This window comes from Panthera onca, chromosome C1 (assembly GCF_046562875.1).
Source record: "Panthera onca isolate mPanOnc1 chromosome C1, mPanOnc1 haplotype 2, whole genome shotgun sequence".
NCBI classification, from domain to species: Eukaryota; Metazoa; Chordata; class Mammalia; order Carnivora; family Felidae; genus Panthera; species Panthera onca.
This window is the reverse complement of record NC_138346.1, coordinates 8,296,307-8,317,591: the sequence shown is the minus strand read 5'-3', so window position 1 is coordinate 8,317,591 and position 21,285 is coordinate 8,296,307. Positions and strand designations below refer to the sequence as shown.

Here is a 21,285-nt window from a genome sequence, read left to right as displayed (position 1 = left end):
GCCCCAGATGAAAATAATTATACATAAAACATTCATGTGATAATAATCTTGGTTATCCTCTTATAATTGAGAAGAGCTATTTGGAGGATGATTTGAATAAATCAAGTCACTTAAAAAGCCACTCTAAGAAATTTGAATAAATGCCTTCTTTTCCCTTGAAAACATTTCCTCTAATAAGTACAAGAATTCAAAAGCATTCCATGGAACCAAGAGCTGTCTGAGTTCGGGAGATGGGGGTGGGAGGGAGTGGTCAATACCCAGTTTTGCTAGCTACCATTGAAGGTTTTATGTGCATGTGTCTCTAGCCATCTGAAAGGTGGATTTCATTTTATTTTAAGTAATCTCTACACCTGATGTTGGGCTCAAACTAATGACCCCAAGATCAAGAGTTGCATACTCTACCGACTGAGCCAGCCAGGTGCTCCTGAAAGACATATTTTTTTAGAGATTTTTTTTCCTTAATGTTTATTTATTTTTGTGTGAGAGAGACAGAGACAGAACATGATCAGGGGAGGAGCAGAGAGAGAGGGAGACACAGAATTTGAAGCAGGCTCCAGGCTCTGAGCTGTCAGCACAGAGCCCGACATGGGGCTGGAACTCACGAACTGCAAGATCATGACCTGAGTGGAAGTCAGACGCTTAACCCACTGAGCTCCCTGAAAAGCATATGTTAAACTAAAGGCTTAGGGCACCTGGCTGGCTGTTGGTAGAGAATGTGACTCTTTGGTTTTTTTTTTTGTTTGTTTGTTTGTTTTTTTTTTTTTAATTTTTTTTTTTTTCAACGTTTTGTATTTATTTTTGGGACAGAGAGAGACAGAGCATGAACGGGGGAGGGGCAGAGAGAGAGGGAGACACAGAATCGGAAACAGGCTCCAGGCTCCGAGCCATCAGCCCAGAGCCTGATGCGGGGCTCGAACTCACGGACCGCGAGATCGTGACCTGGCTGAAGTCGGACGCTTAACCGACTGCGCCACCCAGGCGCCCCGTGACTCTTTGATCTCAGAGCGGTGAGTCTGAGCTTCACACTGGGTGTGGAAATTACTCGAAAATAAATCTTAAAACAACAACAACAAAACACCTAAGGGCTTTTACTAGAAAGTCCTTAAACTTCCTCTGTTCACAGCATCCTTAGCGTGTCAGTAGTTTTTTCATAATGCAACTAAACCAAAATAAACAACACTTCTCTTTATTATGTAGTATATTAAATATTTATATCCTAACCTAGTTAGTAGCTGTCATATTATCTGGGAAAAAGAAAAGCCACATAAATTGCGAGAAAAAATACTTTTATTTTATTTGTAATCACAATGACTTACTGATGGGCTATGTGCCTGCTGAGCACCGCACAGCTTCTCAAACTTTGGAATCAGATTGGACACAACCACCCTCATTTCCTATTCACATTGATTTTTAAGGGGTGCTTACTTATCACCCAAACTTCCCAAAACTCGGTTTCTTAAAGATACCTCCTCGAAAAGAATGTAGCGTGGTGTAATGTGATGTTGAAACCGAACTGCCTTAGTTCATAGTGACCGGTGTACAACATATGTCCCAAATTGTTGCATTTCCTTTGAAAATTAAAATATCCTTTGGCACCCTTGCGAATTTGCTGAAGTGCCCTGGGGTGCCTCGGTGCACAGTTTGGGAACCAAATCTCTACTTTTCACTCCATTCCACTTCACCCCTCTGTTTTATTCAAAACTACAGCCAAAGATGCTAGTTTCAGACCCAATAAAAGCACCAAAAAAACCGCTAAGCAGATTATGTCTTCACTGTGAGGACTATTTTAACAGTGTATTTTGAAAGCTGCCAAAACAATTGCCTGCTCACCAGCAAGAAATTCTAAAAATAAACCATTCAATACAGAGGGATTGGCAACCAGACGCACATTTTGGGGCTCTTTTTGGCCGTGATGCGAAGGATAAATCAGAAGGGGAGGCAATGCAGTTGGCCCCACAGGCCCAGGTGGTTGTAGGAACCACAGCACGGGGAGCAGGGCTGGAAAAGATGTCTGTAAAGCTGGTCAATAGGCTGGTCTGAATTGTGGGGCGGCCCATTCTCCCCACTAACCTCCAGGGAGTGGTCATCAGCTCTGAAGTTCTCCTCCTTCCCTGCACCCGGGCAGATGTTTCTGCCTGCCAGTCCCACCCGAGCCTGGGGGGTGGTGGTGAAGGAAAGCAGGGACCTCTGTGGCCCGTTTTCTCCTCAGTTCTCTCCTCCACCCTGCACCAGGCTGCATGGGGCCGGTTCATGCCTCTCACAAGGAGGAGTCCCTTGTAGTAAATTAGAGAATCGTGGGTACCATACCGGGCTCTTGCTTTGTTGATAGTTTAGGGGACTTAAAACATCTTTTCGAGTAAAAGCCTGGCTGTCAAAGGCTGTTGGCTTGCTGGGGACTCATCCAGCCTGTTTTGGTGGTCAAAAGCTGAACGCCGTCTTCTGTTCCTTTTCACACCAGACTGATGCTGCCACTGCACTGTCCTATTTCCTCAGAGCATTGATCACTATCTGAAATTATTTGCTTCTTGTCTCCTCTCATTAGAATCTAATGGTAGGGACTTCCCTAGTCTTGTCCAGCAAGTACCTCCACCATTTAGAACAGTGGTTGGTATATAAAAAGTGCTCGATACATATGCGTGGAGTGAATGTATAATGCTTAAAGGGTTTGCATATCGTATATTCTCGATATTCAAGAGCTAAAAAAGAAAGGAAGAAAACAAGAGAAAAGAAAAGAAAAGAAAGGAAAAGAAAAGAAAAGAAAAAAAAATCCACTAACAAACATTTTAGGGACAAGGTGGTTGGAAGCAAATGAAGAGTCTGAAAGGAGCTGAACTCCCAGAAAAGGGGCTCCCAGAATCCAGAAGAATCTCCAGATGTCAAAAGGATTAAAGGCAGGAGACAGAACAGGAAGGACCAGAAGGGGGCAGTGGATCAGTGGCGTTCGAGTATGCACTGGAGGAGAGGAGGCCCGGGCCAGAGACAGACAGCAGTGGCTGAGGAGTGAATGAGAGGCAGGGAGTGGAAAGAAGGAGTGGAGACAATTCCAAGGAGTTTGCATCTGCAGAGAAAGAGAAGGATGCAGCAGGACTGAGGGAAAACGTTATTTTTAAAAACTTGGTTTTTAGGGTGACTTGAATACATTTTGAGGTTAAGAACTGAAGGACTCGGAGAAGAGGGCTTTGCTGATTTTTCTGAATTGTGTGTCATCTCTTCTTCCTTTTTAAATTTCATCTTATTCATTTATTTTTTTTACCTCTCCTTCATTTCTTTTAAAGTTGTATTTAAAAAAATTTTTTTTAACGTTTATTTTTGAGACAGAGAGAGAGCATGAATGGGAGAGGGTCAGAGAGAGAGAGGGAGACATAGAATCCGAAGCAGGCTCCAGGCTCTGAGCTGTCAGCACAGAGCCCGAAGCGGGGCTCAAACTCACAGACCGCGAGATCGTGACCCGAGCCGAAGTCGGACGCCCAACCGACCGAGCCACCCAGGCGCCCCTAAAGTTGTATTTGTTTTAAGGGGCTCAAACTCACAACCTCGAGATCAGGAGTTGCACACTCTTCCGACTGAGCCAGCCAGGCGCCCCGATCTCTTCTTCCTTTAAATTCACCCGTGCTTCCCTTATGGCAGGCACTTCTACCCGTCATGTCCCTCTACTAGAGGCACGTGAAAGGCAGGCCTGTGCCTCACACACGCATATATAGTAAGAGTATAAGTGTGACCTAACGTGGCCTTTGGTGGACTTGACTGCCTGCAACCCCTGCTTTTGCCCAACTGGGGCCAGACTCAGTGCTTCACCACACGCCCGCCACAGAAGTCCAAAAACACTGGCAAGGAACGCAGCGAACCTCAACCAGAGTTTTCTACATAGAAATCTATGTTTGAAAGGGTCTTCTAAGTTCTCCCACAGCTTTCTCCAAGGTCATCTGTCTTCTCCTCCCCTACCTACGCAGACTCTTCGGGTCCTCTTGATTGCCCGCGGCATCTGAATGCTGACCCTCTGCCTGCACAAGTCCGAACTGGGAGCGCCCTTTGTTCATCAAGCATGCTGCCCGGAGACTTTAGTTTATCTTACGGCCACCTGTGTGGCTGTACATGTTTCCTTCTCTAACTTTTCCTCAATGTCTCCACCAGTACTTCTCAAAGTATGGTCCACAGACCACCTGCATCAGAATCACCTGGGGTGTTCTAACAGGTGGATTTCTAGGCCCCGCGCCTACTGAATCAGAGTCTCTGGCAGGTACTTGTAAATGTTTGAGAACGAGTGGCTGTACGCTGTGCTATGCCTGGGCTGTATGCTCTCTTTCATAACGTTCTGTGGCCTTCGATGTACCCACGGACGGCCCAGCTCTGCAGGCATTCGGATCTGCACCCACTCTACCAAGGCGGACTTGAACCTACAAGGGCCTCGTCCCCGCAGCTCTGTCCTCTCCTTCTGCTTGTGCTCCCCGCTGCCCGTGCTCCTCTTCTCCTAGTCCACCACAGCTGCAGCCCCCTCTGGGCCTGCTCCGGTCCCTCCTGCACGGTCCCTCTATCACACTGTCCCTGGAGTACACACTTTTTTGGCCTTAGTTGTTTCACGATAAGATGATCCACATTGCCTGAGCATACGCACTGTTGCCTGAGGAGATGGTAAGAGTCTAAGGAGGACTGGGCTGTAACTTTTTTTCTAAGAGCAGCTGGCAAAGAAGTGTGTCCCTGACAGTGAAGGAGGCTCTAAGCGGGTGGAGAAGCTTCCCTGGGATGGTCTTTTCTCCACCGGGAGGTGTCCAGTCCCCTGAGAGCCTTCCTTGATGGGGAGCAGATACAGTTTAGGAAAAGGAAAGGAGACGAGCTCTCACTCTGAGAAAAGAGATGGTATTTCCAGAAAGTAAAAGGAAACCTGGATTCATTGAACTTTGTTGTTGTTGTTTTAATGCAACCTTGGAATTTAAAAATTGGCTTTTGAAGACAACAGCCCTAATGTGAAGAATAGAATTACCACTGAAAGAGGGCAATAGTCTACTAAAAATGTACTTCTCTCCCCATCCACAGATGCAAACAGACCCTTCGGCAACAGACAGAAGGAGAGGAGGAATCTGGGAGCAGGGGCTACACCACAGAGGGCCCATCTCTTGGTGTAGTCTCCTCCCTCCGGCCTCAGACCTTACTACTGTGGGAACCGCAAAACTTTTAATTGTTGGTATTTTATAAAGGATAGTGAAAGCTACTGGGAGGTCAGAGTAAGTTCCTAAAAAAGATCCCTTCTCTCTCTCATGTCGGACTTGCAGGCACTGCAGATATGATCGCTCTCTCCCACACCACACCGGTCACACCACCATTTGACTGGGTTTTGAGGCCTCCCAGCACCCCACCCCATCCCAGATGCATTCCCATCATTCTCCACATGACTCGAAGGAGATTTTTTTTCTCCATTTTGTAACCTCTGTTCTCTCACTTAGGAATATAAGAGTCCCTACTCTGCCAAGGAAATCTCTTGAACAAATGTACATCATAAAGGTATGAAAAAAGTTAACAACAAACAAACAACGGGCGCATCTATGTTCTGGAAGAGAACCACTAAATATCATGTCTAAAAGACAAATGTTAAGGTCATGGGTCTTGTCTGGGTACGTTGTAACATTCTTGGAAAGCAGCAACTGAAGCAACAGGAACCGCAAGATCTATCAGTCGATCTCTGGAGTAAAACATAGTGGTGATCCTACGGTCTGATAAATGTCTTTCTTCCCATCATGGGGCCGAGTTCACGTTCCAGAAAAAGTAGAGATGAAAGCAGTGCCATGCTAAAGACTGTAGGAATATTTTAATTCATGTTTTAATTCATTATGTAATAATAATATCAGTCTATTTTACAAGTTAGATGTATGAGAATGTATGAAATAGAAATGGTAGGAAAAAAACTAAACATAAGTCAGGAATATGAATTTTTCCAAAACCAGGGGCCAAAGGAAGATGTGTTGCCTGCAGGGCCCAAGGAGGAGGCAGGGAGGGGGTGGGAAGAGCATCCACTCTCGTGGTAAGCGTTTGTCCCTGTGTCACCGTGGGAAGGACTCAAGGCTCGCCTTCTACCCTGGTCTGGGGTTGGGAGTTTAGTCTGGTCAGTGGAAGATGGCAGCTTGGGAGGAAACAGCCATCTGGTTACCTACACAGAACCGGTCCCCTGGTGGCTGCAGGTGGGTTTTGCCATAGAGGGAATTAGGGGTGAAAGTGTCAAAAACCAAATGTGTGGAGGAAAAAAGTAAACAGTTTCCTCCTTTCCCCCCAAAACCCCAAATTCTTGAAATGCACACACATTCTTCTCTCAAACGTAGAAAAGTCTCACTCTGGATGTGCTTACAAGAAGATCGTCGTCAAAAAACTTTGTCTCTATGATAACATTCCCACTATAAGTAAGAAAAGAGGGCAAAAGAGTGAATGTGTTAGGCAACAGATTTCATTCTCACAAAGTGGTTTCAGTTTGGGTCTGCTGGGCTCAAGGACATGCACCCACCTAGAACCTTGGCTTGGGGACACTAAAATCTGTGTCTAAATGGGGTTAGAAGTCTAATGTGACATTTAACTTTCTGCAAGTTCAGAAAACAGAAGAGAGAGCATATCTTAATCCTTGATATATATAAAGCCCTTAGTAGAGGACTTTGCACACAGGGGTGCTTATAAAATGTGACTTTTTTTTTTTTTTTTTTTTTTTTTAAATAACTGACTTTTTGATACGCCTGGACACCTGCAGGCCTCAGGGGTCGTATCTTTCCCTACAACACCTACTGTGGTGGACAGCTGAGGGTTGGCCTTTCCTGCATCTGTTCTCATCACTTTGGGTAATAGCACTCTGCTCTTCTTTTGGGGACCCACACCATCTCCAGTCTGTGTCAGTCAAGTAGCCCCCGCTTCACCTGGCAAAGAGGTGGGCATAGGACATAATTTGGGCCAGTCAGACTCTCTCCCTAGAGCAGGATACTTCCTATGGCTGCTCCTGAAGGAAATCATCCACGGATTCCTGCCATCTGCATCTTTTGAGCTGCCCAGGTCTCAGGACACCCCACACCTTTCAGCTCTCTGTCCTATTAGCTGGAGTCAGTTTCTACGGCTTGCAGCCAAAGAACCCCAAATGATACACCTGTATCGCTGCACAGAGTGGAATTTCATTTTTCTTGGTGGGTATCTCAGTGTTTCCAAACCAAAGCACTCTTGAACCAAGTTAAGGGCAACAGAGGAACTGATTTTAGGTTCCAAAAAGTAAAATATGACTGAAATAACCTAGATATGTCATCATATACTTACTGGTTTTAGTACCTGAAAAAAATTGGGCCTGGTCAAGGAGGAGTCAAATGAAGGCTAATAAAATATAAAAAACGCCCTTCTATATACTACCCTGTACTTTTCCGGCGTAATTAATAGCCAGCAGATACATTTTTGCTGGTAATTAATTATAAAGTAGGTACATAAGAAACTCAAGATTTAAATGGCTAATAGAATATAAAAACACCTACTATTGTAATTAAAAATCTGTTAAGGACTTATAAACAACCTCTATATTCAGTGTGGCTTTCATCAAGGATCTGTTTAAAGGGACAATCCAATATTACACGATTATCTGTGTGAATAACCCACTACAACACAGTATTACTAAAACCTTTGAAAGACTAATACCTTTTTCCAAGAGAGAATGGTAAGTGGGTTGTTACTGACAGTGGTTTTGGACAAAGGACAAACTAATGATTCTTTGAGCAGGAAGCATAGCTATTAAAAGTGGTAAGCTAGTCTCTGAAAAACTGTAACCAAAGATTATCCTCTAAAACAAAATTAGACCTTTGACAGACTCCATTAAAGGCTATTCAAGAAACGTACAGAGTATCAGACGTTTGGTAGTCAGGAAAGTGAGCAAAGTAGCCTAGATTTAATATATAGCACATGCCAGTGTCCTTCCATATCATCTCATTTTGTCCTGACTACACCTCTGTGAGACAGAATTATTAATTCTATGTTTAGAGAGGAGAAAAATAAGGCCAGAGGTATTGTCCAAGATTGCACAGCTAGTCAGGGTTAATCAGGAATTTAGTCTAAATCTAAAGTTGTTTAGTCTAATCTAAAGTTGTGTATTTTTTCCATTTGATCACACTATCTTTTTCATATGACAGAAGTCAGTAACTTATAAATCTGACTATCTCTGGATACTCTTTACCCTTATTTTCAACCCAGGTTGCCTGCTGACCAGTCCCCCCACTGCCTGGAACGCCTGCTTCTAGACACACTCCACAATCCCTGTGGTCTGCTCACTCACGTTAGCACGCTGGCAGGCATCATCTGGGACTCAGGCGCTGCCTCTATCAGGGACTGCCAGGTGTTTGTGGAGTTAGGGATCACAAAGCCAAACTCGAAGAACCATTCTGAAGGAAGAAGGAAAAGTGGGTAAGTGGGCGTCCCAGACAGTCTCAGGACTCTTTGTCCGCCCCCCTTTGGAGTGAGCCTCTTCTTACCCCAAGAACCATAAATGCAGCCGTCAGAAACCTCTGGAGCCAGAGCCATAAGAAAGGACATGGAAGCCCCCTCAGGCTGTCCTCTGAACCCACCAGAGGCTTGCTGCCTATGCTCCAGGGTCTAAAGCACTAGGACCAGTGGGCAGATACAGCATAAGCAAGGCTTTCTTAGAAGTAGGCAATAGGTAAATGATAAAGAGAAGGACAGAATAGGCCTTCTACTTGGAATCTCGGCTCTAACACACATACGTGCACTCTTACAGTCCATGGTTAGAAAATCAGTGCAGAGTGGCCTTGCCAGTCAGATCTGCCTGAGACTGTATGGAGAGCGCCGTACCAGGCCCCAATCGGCTGCTTCCTCGTGACCTCGTTACAATTCACCAGTGACAAAGTAGACACCAAGCCCAGGCCCACCAGGGTCAGAAACCCTTTTGTTGGGCTCAGTGCCCCTTGTCATCAGCTTTGTTTTTGTTTCTTTTTGCTGGGGGCCCCCAGTCTCGCGGGGTGTGGGAATCCTATCACAAATTGAGTTGCGAAATGAATGTTACCAAAGCAGTGCTTTAGTTCCCTGGATCTTGCCTTTTTTTCCCTGTCACCCTAAGTGTGGCTTCTAGGCACAAAGGCCACAGAATACCTTCTAGGCATTGCCCTTTGAAGTAAACTTTTTGCTCCAGGCGGAATTTTTCCATTTGCTCCGCTGAAGAGAAGTTCAATTCTCGAGACACTGCCTTGCACTTGAGGATTTTCTTGGGAACACGGGCTGGTAAAGAAAAAGAAATATTGAAGCCACCCTCAACGAAAATCACATACTATGGTGCTTCAAGTTTCTGGGAGCTTTTTAGAGCTGATTTAGAGAACACATTATCTATGTTAAATTTCAGAGGATGCCTTGGTAACAGAATTATACTTTTTAATTTAGGCAGAGGTCCCCAATTGGTCAAGGGCATCTGACTGAAAGATCATCAAGAAACACAAGATACAGTGCATCTAAGGGCCTTCCCTAGCTGCTGTCATCAGGAAGTGGGCTGAACAGGCACCTTCTCTACTGTGTTCTGTTAGTTTTAACCCCTTAGTTTTTCTTTTATTTCAGGGGGATAAAAAGGCAAATTTTCTTTTGGAAAAAAAACCAACAAAGTTGAGATCTTGGTTTGTATCTTTAGGTATGTTCTGATGCTAAAATTTCAGCACAAAGTGGACTTTGGGAAGTGAGAGAAAGAACTATAGGAAAGGAACTAGGAGGTCCAACAACATGTGCTGTGCCTGCAGGGGCTTGCCCCCCATTAGGGTCTGCATTAATTCAGCTCCCTGATGCTTGGGCCCTGCTCCCGAAACACGAGAGCCCTGTGCAGATAAAGGGTTGGAGAGTACCTTCATGCTCCACACCGGGGACTGACAGGTCTTCTGTTCCTTGCCATAGTATCTTCCCTGTCTCAGCATCCCGGAGGTTCATCCAATTTCTGATCAAATATACTAAGGAAAAATAGTGCACTGAAAGTGACTCTTACTTGGTACTCTAGATGTGTTCTAGCTCTCAGATCTGTTCCTACTGACTCCTGTTTACTGTTTAGCAAGTTGGCCTATCTGCTAAGTGCCATGGAAGCAAATAAGAGTACAGGAGGGTCTAAAGGACATCCAAAGAAAGATTTTAGCAGAGACCCAGTGGAGATATTTTTATCTACAACATAAGAACCAAAGACCATATACACCTAGAAATTGCAAGAAAGTGGTAGAAAATAAATAGTGCAAAGTTAGAAAATTTCCAACAGAATCAGACCAGCCAAGATAAAAGACCTAAAGAGGGGTGCCTGAGTGGCTCAGTCAGTTAAGGGTCTGACTCTTGATTTCAGCTCAGGTCACAATCCTGGGATGGTGGGACTGAGCTTCGCACGAAGCATAGAACTTGCTTGAGATTCGTTCTCTCTCTGCACCTTCTCTCCCTGCCCTTCTCCCCTGCTTGTGTGGTCTCAATAAATAAATAAACAGACCTAAAGAAAAAGATAAGACAGGTATACCAGTACACACGCAGACCACCCCACCCCACAGTGAGGCTCACAGCCCGTAAGTTTTACTCACAAGTCCAGAGCTCTCACGCACCTGTTTAGTGGCCTGCTCTTAAATATCAGAAAATAGCCAAGGATCACCAGAAATTGAGGAAAGCATTTACTATGAAAGATAGACCAAAATAGGGAGAAAAAAGCAACTCAGAGGAAAAAAGAGAATATACAGGAAGATACAAACTTTTAAAAAGATACATTAAAAACAAACAAAACGGCCAGAGATAACATAACCCTTACGGTCGCTAAAAATTATATACAATAGAATTTTGTATATTTTGGTGATTTTCTCTGGCTCAAGCTTACAATTTTTTTTTAATTTATTTATTTTGAAAGAGAGCGCGCGAGAGAGAGCACTGGAGGGATGGAGAGAGAGAGAGAATCCCAAGCACAGGCTAGAACTCACGAACCGTGAGATCATGACCTGAGCCGAAACAGAGCCAGGCCCTTAACCAACTGAGCTACCCAGGCACCCCAAGCTTACAAATTTTGAGGCTAGTTGATTGACAATCTCTTTTTGTCATAAAATGCCTTCAAGTAATTATATTTTCTAGTTTCTGTATTGTTCATCATACAATAAATGAGTCAGTAATAAATAGCAATGAAAAAAAAGAACATTCAGAAAAATGTTAGAAATAATGTTAGAGGGGCGCCTGGGTGGCTCAGTCGGTTGAGCGCCGACTTCGGCTCAGGTCACGATCTCGCGGTCTGTGAGTTCGAGCCCCGCATCGGGCCCCTGTGCTGACAGCTCAGAGCCCAGAGCCTGTTTCAGATTCTGTGTCTCCCTCTCTCTGACCCTCCCCCATTCATGCTCTGTCTCTCTCTGTCTCAAAAATAAAATAAACCTTAAAAAAAAAAAATTAAAAAAAAAAATAATGTTAGAAAAAAATATTTTGTTTATTCATTCACATTTAAAAATGTTTCTTTTTGAGAGAGACAGAGAGAAAGCATGAGTGGGGGAAGGGCAAAGAGAGGGAGAAAGAGGATCCGGAGCGGGCTCTGCACTGACAGCAGAGAGCTCGACATGGAGCTTGAATTCACAAACCACAAGATCATGACCTGAGTTGAAGTGTCTGACTTCAACTTCAAGCCACCCAGGCGCCCCAGAAAAATACACATTTTGATAGCAGAACCAAACAACTCAATGTAAGGGTTGGAAGACAAAGTTGAGGAACTCTTTCAGAAAGAAAAATAAAAAGCCACAATGATAGAACACAGGAGAGTAAAGATACAAAAACTGGGTATCAGTCTAAGAGGTCCAACATCTAAATAACAGCAGTTCAAGAAAGACAGAAGAGAAAGACCAAGAGAAAGTCATGAATGAGTTAATTCACAAAAATGTCCCAGATTGAAAGGGTCCAGCAAGTGCCCAAGTCACATCAGAGAGAATCTGCAGAACATCAATGTTAGAGAGAAGCTTTCAGAGGGAAAACAAGCTGTCACATAAAAGGTCAGAATCAGAATGGGAAAAAAAGAATCAGAATGAATTACACTTTTCAACAGGGACTCTGAAGGATAGAGGAAAAAAAAAAAAAATGAAGCAGTGACTTTAAAATTCTCAGGGAAATTCCTGGAACTAAAAAAAGATTTACTTTCTCAAGAAACTAATGGTAATACGCTATTTCAAAGTAACAGGTGAAGACTAAGGAAGAGAACAATATTGAATCCAGGAAGCAAGGGATCTGAAACAAGGTACAGGTGAAGGTCCTCAAATATTGTGAAAGAGACCCCAGAACAACAGCTCCTTAGTGGGTCTGGAGGGCAACTGGTCAAGGGTCCAGACAAGAACAGGTCAGAATGCTTAGGGAGAGGGGTGCCTGGGTGGCTCAGTCGGTAAAGCATCTGACTTTGGCTCAGGTCATGATCTCATGGTTCATGGGTTCAAGCCCTGCGTTGGGCTCTGTGCTGACAGCTCGGAGACTGGAGCCTGCTTCGGATTCTATGTCTCCCTCTCTCTCTGCCCCTCCCCCACTCATGCTCTGACTCTCCCCTCTCAAAAATAAATATACGTGTAAAAAAAAAAAAAAAAGAATGCCTAGGGAGAGATTAAGAAATTCATTGAATATCTGATGTGTTTATATGGGAAGATTCCTACAATTAGGGGAGATTTGGGGGTTAAATTTGTGAGAAGCACAGAAAATCTAAGCAAATAAATAAAAAACCAAGACAGTAATTATCACCAGGGAAAAACCAAAGGTAGTAGTGGAAGAAAAGAGTAGTTATAGTTGACTACACGGCTTCATCGCAAAAATGTTCACATAGTCATAATAATAAAGACACAGGCTGTGGACCCAATACCGCTATCCCACGAGGCTGGGGGAAGGAGAGCATGTATGTGTGCTCAGGCAGAAGTGCTGGGAAAGAGTAAAACTCATTTTCCAGAGTGGGAAGTTGATAAACAATGTCTAAAATGGAAACACTAAGACATAGCCACAGTGTGCAACTCAGAAATATGAAGACAAATACCAAATAAATCAGCCAGAAATTGAAAACAGTTTTCTCCAGGGAGTAGAAAACAGGAGTCAGAGGGCACAGAACTCTGCTCATCATGCAAAACCAGGTAGAACTAGGACACTGAGCAACGCACACACACAACTGTGACAAAGATGGACTAAACTTACGAAGACAGTCCTGAGGTGGTGTTTTTTTTAACAATGGACAAATAATTACAGAAAAAGAAAATTAATATTATCTATCCATAGAGGCTAAGTCTGAGAAAAATCGTTCATATTTGTAAAGAGACTGAGCTTCAGCTAAATACAGGTGATAGGGTTTGGTTTGCAGGTCTTGTGTTTTCTCTTTCTGCCGTCTAGCAACCAAACCCTCTTCCCAACAGCACCCTGCAGCCTCCATGCCCTCGTGGGAGACAGCCACTGCTCGGCGGTACTGTAACTAGCAGACCCAAATCCTTCTCTCGGGAGCCTGGAACAGCGGGAGGCAAGCACATGGCCTAGGCTTGGACGCCTGGGCACCAGTTCGAGGGCCCAGTTACACAAGGGCTTGAGGAAAAGGCGGCCGTTCTTCAGAATGGGGCAGCAGGTAGTGCTAAGCCAATCTTTCCTGCCGTGTGGCTGTTGCTGCAGGTTCTGGTCCGACTGCCAGTCAGTTCTGAAACCCCAGGGAGCCTTTGGCTTTTCCCACTGTTTGGGCAGCTTGCGGTGTTGAACCCCAAGCGGCACAGCTGGTTAGCATCACTATGCACGTAATGGTACATTTAACCCTCTGGAGAGATTCTTTCTAGGTTTCGCTGCGGTAAGAGAGAAGTCACAAAAGGTAGCCAGGGGTTATCCAGTAGAGTGCCTTGAATGTGAGGGGTACCCAAGCCTCCTGGGCCCTCCATTTGCCTGTGCACTATACCCCCACCCTCCCACATGAACCTACCACTGCTGTGCTACTCTCCTCTCGGTGTGTGCAATCCTAACCACGTCTCCTTGTATGCTCATTGTATCATCAGATACTGCTGCTCTTATACATCTATGTGGTGTTCTCTTCCCTGCTTCATATTTTGAAATTCCACTTTATTTTTAATGTTTATATGTTTATTTGGAGAGGAGAGTGAGAGAGAGTGGGGGTGGGGGGGAAGGGCAGAGAGAGAGTCCCAAGTAGGCTCTGTGCTGTCAGCACTAAGTCCAATACAGGGCTAGATCTCAGGGACCCTGAGTTCATGACCTGAGCCAAAACCAAGAGTCGGATGCTTAACTGACCGAGCCATCCAGGCATCCCTGAAATTCCACTTTTTTTTAAAACAACTAAATTCAAAAGCAAGTCAAAAGTATACATACTTATTAGATCACTTTGTTGTTTTTTTTTTAAAGTAGGTCCTACACCCAATGTGGGGCTTGACCTCATCATCCCAAGATCAAGAGTCAAATGGTCTACTAACTGAGCCAGCCAGATGCCCCTAGATCATGTATTAAAATTCCAATTACTACAAATACACTTATGTATTCTGGGGTCTCCATATATTGAGAGAAAGCTTCCCCAACTGGAGAAACGAAACAATGTATCCTATCGCTCTGTCCAGCAAGTCCACTCTTGAGCTCAGATCTAAACAGAACTGCCTTAGACATTTAAGCCCAAGGTTTTCAGAAGACACGGTACTCATTTAACCTATCGTATACATGCTTTTCATTCTTTCTCTTCAGATAGACACGTGTACCAATATAGCTACATTGGACACCAGATTTTCTTCAATTAAACGACAATACTAAAATTATTCTTCAAGTTTCAGGCTCACACACAAGTGGAGCTTTCTAGCAAAACTGCAAGAAAAGCCTGGGAACAGGGGCTCCCTTCATAAAGCAACAGCTAGATCAGACCTAGCAGTTTTCAGAAAAAGCATTATTGCTGCTTGCCCAGGTCAGCAAAGAAAAGCCTGGCACCAGAACTTACTCTTCGGTCTATTAGAGGATAGAAAGAAAATGAGTGTTCTCTCCGGTAATTAGTGGATAGTGAATTTAAGCTTCCTCCATTTTATAGCAAGGGAGATAAGCTGCTAAAAATATATGGCTTATCTCCCTAACATAAGCACCTCTTCTCTTTATAAATAATCAATTTAAGAACTTTAATTATCTTTTTGGGAAATAGATTAAAAAAATATTTTGGCTAGTTCAACAACTAGGCATTTCCTACGTGTACCTTAGTCTGGAAACCTATCAGTGTCTATGTCATGTGCTTCACTTTATAATCCTAAGAAAACCTGTAAGACTTTACCCTCAATAAGTCACACAAAATGAGAGAAATACATACAGAGTTCCATCCAGTGATGTTGGGGTGGAGGCTGCTTAGAATCCCTCCAAGTTCTGTAAGTCAGAGGTACAAAGGAATACTCTTTAATTCATGGCAGAGATGCAGCCATTTGGGAACAGCTTTATAAATCATAAAAATACAAATCCATAACAGCCCAATAGCAAAAATAAATAAATATTATTATTATTATTTAATGTTGATCTACTTTTGAAAGAGAGAGAGCACAAGTGGGGGAGGGGCAGAGAGAGAGAGGGAGACAGAATCTGAACTGAGAGCAGAGCCTGATGCGGGGCCTGAATTCATGAAGAGCGAGATCATGACCTGAGCTGAAGTCGGAAGCTCCACGGACTGAGCCACCCAGGTGCCCCAGAAATAAAAATTATTAAGGTAGGTATCTTAAAATAATAACAATGACAAAAGATGGTCCTCAAAAGAAGCAGCATATTTGGCTAAAAATGCTGGGAATGAAAGGCAAGCTTTGATGGCTGATCATCTGGCTGAAAACATTTTTAACAGCTTTTTGCTAACTAGATTTTTCAGAGAAAAAGAGCCTGAGTTTTAAGACTCAAAGGTCAAGTCACTTCCAATCTTGAGAGAGGAGAGGATTAGGCAGACAGGCTTTAAGGAGGGGGGCTGGAGGACTATTTATAAATACCACCTTCTGGGTCAGCCAGGTCTTTTCTCATTTAAAAGCTCCCAGGTGATTTATACCCAAGATGAGCACAAAGGAACACTCCTTTACTATGGGAAGCCTCTCTCAGAGAGCTGTTCCTGGTAGCTTATTTGGAACCAGGCAGACAAAAGTAGCACTCTCATATGTAAGAGCATCTTAAAAATAAGCTTCGGCCTGGAAACAATAAGCTCCAGAAAAAAAAAAAAAATCAATAGATGGTAAAGTGTCCAGCCTTTTAGGAAAGGTAAAAAAGGAAGTATAAACTAAGATAAACATGGAAGAGTGAGAGTCACTTGGCTCAACACAGAAGGTTACATAAGTCCTCTTATGTTTTAAATAGCTGTGACCTGGTATGATTTCGATCCAGTGCGGGAGCTGAGGACAGACCTGAGGTAGAGAAGACAGCCAGGGAGGTGGTGGCGGAGTGGGAAGTGAAGGCTTGGGGGCTGGAAGAAACTAGTCAGGTGAATGAGGTACTAGGTAAATTTCCTTGAGATGTGAATGAAGGAACTGGGATAAAAGAATTTAAAATATTTAGTGACAATCATCTAGAAGCATTTTGGAATGAGTACTGGCTCTTGCTTAGTTTTAAATGGAAATGATCAACCTCAATTTTTACATATTAAACGGAACAGATACATGGCAGTACCTCACTGGCCAGTTGAGAGGAGAGACAAGAGAGAGATTAGGGGAGGGGGAGAAGGAGAGAGGAGGAATGGGGAAGGCAAAAAGGGGAAAGAGGAAAGAAACAGAACACATAAACACACAGAGAGGCATACACAACAGATGGAGTGAAAGAAAAAAGATACTGAGAAAGAGACAAATAGAAATGCCCACATGTAACTGATAACCAAGAGACAGGCCCAGAACAGATGGGAACAATAAGGAAGAAGTTCAGAGATGAGATTCTAGTTTTTCCTGCTTGAATCGTGTATTGTAGAGTTGTCTTGGTTAGTGGCTTTCATACAATGATTTGAAATTGATGGGTAGGTTGACTGCCTCCCTGAAAATGTTAATTGGCTGATTCATAGATTCCTATAATTTGTCATCCAAACTTGTACTTTTGAGAATGAAAGAGGGTGCTAACTGGACAGCACACTTAAATGAGTTGGTTCATGTAAGGTGCTTAGAACAGTGCCCGGGCATTTAGTGAACAGAGTGTTGTTACAAATTCATTATCATCTCCTACCTAGTCTCCTGATGGTTTTCCTTGCTTCCATTCTTGCCTCCTCTTTCAATCCATACTCCTCAGAGAAGGCAGTTTCTTAAAAACTGTGAATTAGACGGCAATCCCTTGTTTTCCTTTGCACTTAAAAACAAAACTCAAGTCCTTTCCATGGTTTGCAAGTTCCCCAGTTGCCACGTTCCAGCCATAAGTCTCCTTTCTTCAACACGCTAGTGTCTTCTGCTCACGATGTCACCTGAGTGCTCTTGCCCTTACTCTTCACACTCCCACACTCTTGGGACCACTCAGTCTACAGTGATCTCTGAATCTAGATTTGCTGCCTCCTAAGTTGGCCCCCCTCCTTCTGTGCCCCCATGCCAACCCTGACCACAACCTGGCTTCCCCTGAGCAGTCTGTGCTATCTCCATTTCCCCTGAGAGGAGACTAAATACCACTTCACCTTTGCTGTATTACTTTCCTGGTCAAAGACCTTCAAAGGATCCTCACAGACTGATCCAGGTCTCTCCATATATCTGATTTCAAACTATTCTTCTTCTTCTTCTTCTTTTTTTTTTTTTTTTTTTAGTGTTTATTTTTTTAGAGAGAGAGAGTGTAAGCCGGGGAGGGGCAGGGAGAGAGAGAGAGGGAGACAGAATCCGAAGCAGCCTCCAAGCTGTCAGCATAGAGCCTGATGCGGGGCTCGAACTCACGAACTGTGAGATCATGACCTGAGCCGAAGTCAGACACCCAAACGACTGAGCCACCCAGGCATCCTCCCCGCTTCTTTATTTATTTTGAGAGAGAGAGAGAGAGCGAGCACATAAGCAGGACAGAGAGAATGGGAAAGAGAGAGTCCCAAGAAGGCTCTGTGCTGTCAGCGTGGAGCCCTACTTGGGGCTCCATCTCACAAACCATGAGATCATGACCTGAGCCGAAGTCAGGAGTTGGATGCTTCAATGAGCCACCAAGGTGCCCCCAAACTATCATTCATTCGCTAAGTACTTATTAACAACTTCCTATGTGCCAGGTATTGACATCAAAGTTGCATGTAAAAAATTTGGGCAATACGGTTTCATAAAAAGTGACAGACATATAAAGCACAATATTTTTATATCTGTACATTATTTTATAAATTTATGGTGTTAGAGAAGTAAAATATATATTTGTCTATTCCACTCACATCACTTTAAAAAATATTTATTCATTGGAATGGTAAAAGATTGCCTTATATTCACGGTCACCTTATATTTGGGCATTATTCTACTAATTTTGTGGATTTCCTCTATATATATGGCCAAAAAACTTATTTATTCATGCCCTTCAAAACAACTCATACTCAAGCTGGATAATTCCCAGTGATACTGAGATAACGCTCTAATGATATTAACTCAGATCCTGATTACTCATCTAGGGATGGAAGATCTGTATCATTTCAATTCCTAACAATTCACCAGGAAGGGAACTGGTTTATCAAGTGTTATTCTGTTCTAGCTCTTTTTAAGAAGTAAACTGTTTTAGATTTACAGAAAGGCTATAAAATAGCACCGTTCTCATACACCCCCACACCTAGTTCCCCTATTAGAGACAGATTTGCCACAACTAATGAGCTAATATGGATACACTATCAGTAACTAAAGCCTACAGTTTGTTCAGATTTCCTTAGTTTTAATCTAGTGTCCTTTTTCTGTCCCAGGATCTGGCCCAGGATCCCACATTACATTTAGTTGTCATGTCTCCTGAAGCTCCTCTGGGCTATGAGAGTTTCTCAGACTTCCTTTGTTTTTGATGACCTTGACCGTGTTTAGTACTGGTCAGGTATTTTCTGGGTGTCTGTCAATCAGGGTTTGTCTGATGTTTTTCTCCTGATGAGGCTGGAGCTGTGGGTTTTCAGGAGGAAGACCCACTGAGGTAAAATGCCATCTTCATCCCATCACGTCATGGCTACGTACTATCCACGTGACTTATTACTGTTGATGTTGATCTTGATCACCTGGCTGAGGTGGTGCTTGTCGTTTCTCCACTGTAAATATACTTTTCCCCTCCTTTCCACGTTGTATTCTTGGAAGGAAGACACTATATGCAGCCCAAACTAATGAGTGGGGAGTTCTCCATCTCCTTGAGGTAACAATAACTATATGAGTTATTTGGAATTTTGCAGTAGAGATCGGTCTCTTCTATTTTTTAAAGTAGGCTTCACACCCATCGTGGAGCCCAACGTGGGGCTTGAACTCATGACCCTGAGACGAAGACCTGAGCTGAGACTGAGTCACTTAGCTGACTGAGTCACCCCTCCCATTTTTGATTCAATTATTTATTTATATCAGGCCATTTGTTTATTATCAAATGACTGTGCTCTGATCCCTAAATTTTTATCTCCCAACATGAAAATATTTCAACACTAAGCAATCTGCTTAAGAATATTTAGTTAAGATGCTCATCTATACAGGTGCCTGGGTGGCTCAGCAGGTTGAGCATCTGACTTCGGCTCAGGTTCATGAGTTTGAACCCCATGTTGGGCTCTCTGCTGTCAGTGTGGAGCCTGCTTTGGAAACTCTGTCTCCCTCCCTCTGCCCCTCCCTTGCTCACTTGTGTAAGCATGCATGTGCTCTCTCAAAAATAAACAAACATAAAAAAAAAAAAAGCTCACTTATAAGTCTCAGGGATTCATTTGGGCTGTGGGAGGAAGAGAGAGACCACAGGATATATTAGCATATAGTCATAAGGCAAGGCTGAGAGAGGGGAAAATAAAAATTGGTTTGGAGCAAAACACCTGGGTTGGAGTTGTTTCTATTGCATAATAGCTGTGATCTTAGATAAGTCTTTTAACTTACAAGAGTTTTAGTTTATAAACCACAGATAATACCAAAGCCTTAAGGTTATTGCGGCATTATATGAAATGCCTACAAAAATGGTTTATACATTGTAAAACATGATGCAAATGTTGGACATTATTATATCATTATTATTCAGGACTGGAAAAAGCAAAAAAACTTGATGAAGTAACTTTTTACAAGCTATTTCAAATTCTCTAATAAAAGCACATATTATCTTGGGGCACCAGGGTGGCTCAGTCGGTTGAGCATCTGATTCTTGATGTCAGCTTGGGTCATAATTCCAGGGTGGTGGGATCAAGCCCCATGTAGGGTTCTGAACTGAGCATGAAGCATGCTTGGGATTTTTTCTCTCTCCCTCTACCCCCACTCTCCTGCTTGGGCTCTCTCCCACAAAAAAAAAAAAAAAAAAAAAAAAAAAAAAAGAAAAGAAAAGAAAAAAGAAAGGAACATATTATCTTAGATACTCTATAATTTTCAATAAGGGAAAGGTCACCAAAAACTTAGTTGTATGAATATTTGACTTTGGTTTTATTCACTCAAAATCTTCTAATTCCCAGAAAATATGCTGCAGTCCTTTGTGTTGCTCATATATTAATCTGCATCCCTTCATCTGTTTCCAAGTACACATAAGACCTAATTCTACTTTTGTTTGTAAAAACTTATATTCTACATATCAGACATAGAGAGAAAAACTGCATTTGAGGGGTTTGAGTTATCTTAACCATAAAACAATTTAAAGGTAGGGATGCTCCCTAGTTTTAGCATTTCCAATAAAACCTAACTTTAAGTCCTGATTTTCTACCTTACCCAATTTCACATAGAAATCAGGATTGATATGTATTAACTAAAATAGAGACTTAAGTAGATTTCTTCGAGAAAAAGGACTAGAGAAGAATGATTTCCCCCCAGTGTTGGCACTTGTAGTTTAGCCAGTTGTCTTAAGGTATTTTTTCTCTTATTTTTTTAACAATTGTTTTAATGTTTGTTTATTTTTGAGAGAGACAGACAGAGTGCGAGCCGGGGAGGGACAGAGAGGGAGACACAGAATCTGAAGCAGGCTCTGAGCTGTCAGCACAGAGCCTGATGTGGGGCTCAAACCCATGAACCTCGAGATCATGACCTAAGTCGAAAGTCGGAAGTTCAACCCACCGAGCCACCCACATGTCCCTATTGTTAATACAATAGCCTTTCAACTAACTTATCTCCTTCAATCTCTAGTCCATTGTTTCTCAAAGCAGAGTTTGATGATCTTGTTAAAAATGCTGTTTCTAGGGCTTCATCTCAAACCTACTTAATTAGAGTCTCCCCAAGTGAGGTCTGGGAATGCTCATTTAAAAAT

The 21,285-nt window shown here is 43.0% G+C and overlaps 1 protein-coding gene across 1 annotated transcript in view; it reads right to left on the bottom strand.

Moving 5' to 3' along the window:
• Positions 1–5,781: 5,781 nt before the first annotated feature.
• PDE6D (phosphodiesterase 6D) overlaps positions 5,782–21,285 on the bottom strand; it is a 53,043-nt gene continuing 37,539 nt past the window's right edge. Inside the window, exons 2-5 of the mRNA XM_060621481.3 lie at positions 9,840–9,928; positions 9,106–9,231; positions 8,276–8,381; positions 5,782–6,380 (exon numbers count right to left, since the gene is read on the bottom strand). Of these exons, the coding sequence (XP_060477464.2) occupies positions 6,299–6,380; positions 8,276–8,381; positions 9,106–9,231; positions 9,840–9,928 (403 nt within the window). The 3' untranslated portion in view covers positions 5,782–6,298. The remainder of the gene's footprint in view (positions 6,381–8,275; positions 8,382–9,105; positions 9,232–9,839; positions 9,929–21,285) is intronic.